Raw genomic sequence first — 5,431 nt, forward strand, 5'->3', positions numbered from 1 at the left:
CACATGGTGGCTCACAACCATCCATAAGGAGATCTGACTCCCTCTTCTGGAGTGTCTGAAGACAGCTACAGTGTATTTACATATAATAAATAAATAAATAAATCTTTTTTAAAAAAATAAAATAAAATAATTAACCTGGTCCTTAAGTTTACATGCTTTTTGTATTTTCTTTTGAGACAGGGCCTCTTTCTCCTGAATGCTGGGATTACAGGTATGGGCCACTTGTGAGGGGCTTTCAACTGCTCTTTTCTTCATTTAACACATGCAACCCTCATTGGGCTGCTACTATGGCCACACCCACTCTACAGATTTTAAAAAGTGGGGCTCTAGGTTAGTTAGAAAACCTCCCAAAACCTATCAGCAAGAGCAGGGGTGGGGCAGAATCCCAAGAGCCAACTCTTTAAAAGGCTATACCGCCTAATGCGTGGAATGCCATTGGGATAGTATATGTCTGTTCAAAGGCTGTGTTGCCCTTGAAATACATGGATATTCTATAGCTCCTTTGTTGATAGTTTGCTATGTAGTAAATCTAAAGTGCTTTGCAAGAGGACTAGCATACAATAAGCACTCAGTAAATGCCTATTCACAATATAAAAAAAAGTATTCATTCAAAGCTAGGCAGCGATGGCACACGCCTTTAATCCCAGCACTCAGGAGGTAGAGGCAGGAGGATCTGTGAGTTTGAAGCCAGACTGGTTTATAGAGCAAGTTCCAGGGCAGCCAGGGCTACACAGAGAAATCCTATCTTGAAAAACCAGAAGAAAAAATTATTCATTCAAAAGAAAAATTATGTTTAGGGGCTAGCCATGGTGGTATATGCCTGTGATCCCAGCACCAGGGAGCCTGAGGGTAATCATGTGATTTAGACCACTGGGCTACATAGTGACATCCTGTCTTAAAAGATCAAGGACTGAAATGTTGTAGAGCCCCTGCCTAGAATCCCCCAGTGAGGAGCTGGGGGCGTGGCTCAGTGGTAGTTCCCTGGCCTAGAATCCCCCAATGAGGGGCTGGGAGCGTGGCTCAGTGGTAGAGCCCCTGCCTAGAATCCCTCAGTGAGGGGCTGGGGGCATGGCTCAGTGGTAGAGCCCCTGCCTAGAATCCCCCAGTGAGGGGCTGGGGGCGTGGCTCAGTGGTAGAGCCCCTGCCTAGCATCCCCCAGTGAGGGGTCTGGGGGTGTGGCTCAGTGGTAGAGCCCCTGCCTAGAATCCCCCAGTGAGGAGCTGGGGGCGTGGCTCAGTGGTAGATCCCTGGCCTAGAATCCCCCAGTGAGGGGTGAGGGGCATAGCTTAACCATAGAGTACTGGCCTAAGAATCCAGTCATGGGCTGCAGAGATGGTTCAGCGGTTTAGAGCACTGATTGCTCTTCCGGAGGTCCCAAGTTCAATTCCCAGCAACCACATGGTGGCTCACAACCATCTGTAATTGGGTCTGATGCCCTCTTCTGGTGTCTCTGAAGAGACAATACTACTCACATATATAAAGTAAGTAAATCTTAAAAAAAAAAAAAAAAAAAAAAAAAAAATCACGCCACGCCCCAGCCTAATCAGGGACTCTACATTTCGGGTGGTCAATAAAGTGATGACATCTTCAGAAACGTTGTGTAGAAAGGAAAAAGACCCCACCCTGTTCTGGAAACCCCAATTGCTCGGGGCAGACACAGAGGATTGGATGGGACAGAAGAAGGATGAAGAAAGCGTGTACCCTCCCTGTCATCAAGTTTTCCGTTTCCTCTTTTGTGTGGATGAAGCAAGACCGTATCTTCTGTTACAGTGGGGCCAAGTCACAGCTGGTCTAGCACCATGCCTCAACCTCAGGTCCCAGGCATGGAGAGGGACCTGCCTAGAGGGTCATGACCATTAACCACAGAAGGACCCAGGCCATCAGTGCTCCTGCCTGGGCTTCCTCTAACTTTTCTGGTAATGAGCGTTCTTTCAAACTGGCTGTCAAGACTCTCAACATTGACCTTCCTTAGATTTCTTTACATGTTTACTAGGCTGACCTTGAACTCACAGAGAACCTCCCGATTCTGCCTCCCGAGTGCTGGGATTAAAGGTGTGCGTCACAGCACCCAGTCTCTGCTTGGCAGTTTTAGAGTCAGCGTAGGAGATGGAACCCTGGGCCACACTCAGGCTAGGCAGTGAGCTACAATCCCAACGGGTTTCTGCAATTGTTTCATTCTTCCTTCTTTTATTCACACTGTTTGAGTTTTTGTTTTGTTTTGTTTTTAGTCTTTGAGACAAAGTCTCAACAAAGTTGCCTAGGCTTACCCCAAATCTCAAGCCTCCTGCTAGGAGCTGGGATAGCAGGTTTGAGCCACCACCTTGGCTAGTTTGTAAAATTATTTTTTGTTCTTACTTTTCTGAAGTAGGGTCTCATGTAGTGTAGCCCAGGTTAACCTCAAAATTACTTTGTAAGATTGAATTTCCAACCCTTCTTCCCCTTCCTAAGTGAGAGATTGCATGTGCCACCCCCACCCAGCTGATGGGGTGCTGGTCATTGGACCCATGGCTTCCAGCACTCCCACGGAGCACTCTCACACCTGATCTCTACCTCCAGCCCATTTGTCTCTCAACACAGTATCCCATAGTGTAGCTCACACTAGCCTAAAAGTCACTATGTAGCCTTGACTGCAGCATCCTGCCCCAGCCTCTTGAGGGCTCAGATTACAAGTGTAAATGAACATGCCCAATTTCTAGAACTCTTCAGTTAGGAGAGCTGACTCCAGGGTTTCCTGTCCTGAAGAACCTTCTTGAGTCTACATCTTGGTGAGGCCGCCGTGGTTCCCATAAATCCCCTTAGTCCCTTGGCCACATCCCATCCTCAGAGTGTGAGCTCAGGGGCAAAGAAAGTCAGACAGGGAGAGGAATCAGTGAGATCACTAAGAGAAGTCAGATAGTGAGAGGAATCCACTCACCATGGCTCCTCCTGGGTTCTGTGGTAACCAACGACGGATGCCTGAAGGTCCCTGTCACCCAGGCTGTGCTTTTTAAACCCTCAAGAAGAGATGCAGGCAACTGAGAGGAAATGACTGTCTTGTCTCCTGGAGGTGCTCATTGGTCACTCACTGACCATCCTAGCTGGGGCTCCCTCCACCGGTACTTACCCAGTACACCCTCAGCACCACCCAGTACCAACCAGCCAGGGGAGAGACGTCAACTTGGAAAAGAAAGGAAGTCTCTGGCCCCAGAAGGGGAAAAGGCAATTTCCAGGACCTCTTCACTTTTGGGGACACAGCTGCTTTTCCTGGCCTCGTTCCCCAATCTGAGGAGGAATCTACCTCTTCTGAAGGAAGTCTTGGAGTTTCTGGGGTTTTGATACAGAGGATTAGAGGATAGAAATAATGACCACAGCTCCCCAGCCTGGTGGCTTTTATAGCAAAAAAGCACACAGAGGGCTGATGAGATAGATGACCAAGGTCTTGGAGTTTTCTCCTAAGGGGGTTAGGGAGATGTGTTAACTCAATGCTAGCACTCAGGAGACTGGGGCAGGAGGATCACCCTGGGCTGCAGAACGAGACCTGCCCCAAATAATAAAGCAAAGCATGCTGGGATCCTGGCTTGGTTGGTTAAATGCTTGCCTAGCAATGTACAAAGCCCTGGATGCCATTCCCAGCACCACATAAAACCTGATGTAGTGCTGCATCCGATCCCAGCACCCAGGCGGCTGAGGCAGGAGAATAAGTTCAAAGCCATCCTCCTAGCTGCACAGTAACTTCTAATCCAGAGTAGGTTTTGTGAGATCCTGTGTAGCAGTGGTTCTCAACCTTCCTGACACTGTGACCCTGAAAACAGTTGGTTCCACATATTGTGGTGACCCCCAACCACAAAATCATTTCATTGTTACTCCATAACTGTAATGTAAATGTCAGATATACAAGATATCTGAGATGTGACACACACACACACACCCCAGTGGTCAGGACCCACAGGTTGAGAACCTATGCTTTTTAGCAAAGACCAAATTGGCTTAGGTTAGGCACAATTATACATGCCTCTAATCCTATTACTTGCACAAAAGCAAGAGGATTAAAAATTCCAGGCCACCTGCATAGGAAGGACCAATTTAAAAAAAAATAAAAATAAAACAAAACCTATGGTCACATGTGTGGTATTGTAATTGCAACACTCTGTAAACTCGAGGCCAGTAAGAGCCACATAATGAAAGCCTATCTCAGGGCTGGGGCGCGTGGAGCATAAGAGAAGAAATGTCTTATTCTGTCTTAACAGCCTAATTAATCCTTTGTTGTGTTTTCTGTTTGTTTGAAACCTGAAATCTTCTATCTTCTCTCTTCTCCTCCCACATCCTACCCTGAGCACCTGACGCATCAGCCGCATGAGACCACAGGACCCCAGAACTCCTGTGAGTATGCAGCGAGATGGGCCGTGAAAGGAACACACTCCGGAGATTTCCACGATGTCTATAATCTCAGCATTTGGGAGGTGGATGCAGGAGACACCATAGCTCAAGTTCATCCCAAGCAATACAGACACCATCTCAAACACTCAAAAACAGCCAGGTGTGGTGGCACAAGCCTGTAATCCCGGCACTCAGATGGCACAGACAGGCAGACCTCTGTGAGTTTGAGGTCAGCTCGTCTACATAATGAGTTTCAGGCCAACCAAAGCTATATAGAAAACTACCTCAAAACAAGAGTAAAAACTAAATAAAATAAATATGTAGCCTTACTGATTTGTTTTCTAAACTTGTGTGTGTGTGTGTGTGTGTGTGTGTGTGTGTGTGTGTGTGTGTGTAGGTCAGAGGACAAACTTGTAGGACTTATGTCTTTCCACCATGTTGGTCACAGGAATTGAACTCAGGTCAGCAGGCTGAGCAGCAAGCACTTTACCCACCGAGCCATCTCTCTGGCCCCTTTTCTTGGGCAGGGTTGAAATTTTTTGACTTACACAGTGGAAACCAAAAAAAGCTGAAAATTTTCATGACCCAATAGCATGGGAAGTGTGAGCTGTCCCTCATCCACAGCCCCAGTGCCCTAGGAAGCCTGTCCCTTGCAGGAGTGCATGACCCAGCTGAGCAGGTGGCTGCAGTCCATTGTTCCCCTCAGGGAAGCTGAAAGTCCATCATAGGGTGGCAATCAACAACTACTACCCTGTGGTGCTGAGTGAGGCCCCAGGCCGCAGCCACAGTGGCTTCTAAGGCAGGATGTGGTGGACTGGTCATTGCAGAGCTGAGATACAAGTGGCCTTCCATGCTGATCCGATCTGGCAGGCTTGCAAGAGGTTCTAGTATCTGCTCTGCCCAAGAAGCAGGAAGCAAAAGACAAACAAACAAACAAAAAAACACAGAGGGGGAGGAGAAAGGGGGGAGGGAGAGGGAGGGAGAGAGGAAGAAGAAGAAGAAGAAGAAGAAGAAGAAGAAGAAGAAGAAGAAGAAGAAGAAGAAGAAGAAGAAGAAGAAGAAGAAGAAGAAGAAG

The 5,431-nt window shown here is 47.6% G+C and overlaps 1 protein-coding gene across 2 annotated transcripts in view; it reads right to left on the reverse strand.

Annotated features, from left to right (window-relative positions):
* C5ar1 (complement C5a receptor 1) overlaps positions 1-3,299 on the reverse strand; it is a 12,190-nt gene extending 8,891 nt beyond the window's left edge. The window contains exons 1-3 of one of the 2 annotated variants that reach the window (XM_021168990.1): positions 3,278-3,299; positions 2,915-3,014; positions 1,799-1,803 (exon numbers count right to left, since the gene is read on the reverse strand). In XM_021168990.1, the coding sequence (XP_021024649.1) occupies positions 1,799-1,801 (3 nt within the window). In that variant the 5' untranslated portion in view covers positions 1,802-1,803; positions 2,915-3,014; positions 3,278-3,299. Of the gene's footprint in view, positions 1-1,798; positions 1,804-2,914; positions 3,015-3,277 lie in introns of those variants that run through there. The other variant, XM_029479968.1, reaches the window with a different exon arrangement.
* Between the last annotated feature and the right edge of the window lie 2,132 nt (positions 3,300-5,431).

This window comes from Mus caroli, chromosome 7 (assembly GCF_900094665.2).
Source record: "Mus caroli chromosome 7, CAROLI_EIJ_v1.1, whole genome shotgun sequence".
In the NCBI taxonomy this organism is placed as follows: domain Eukaryota; kingdom Metazoa; phylum Chordata; class Mammalia; order Rodentia; family Muridae; genus Mus; species Mus caroli.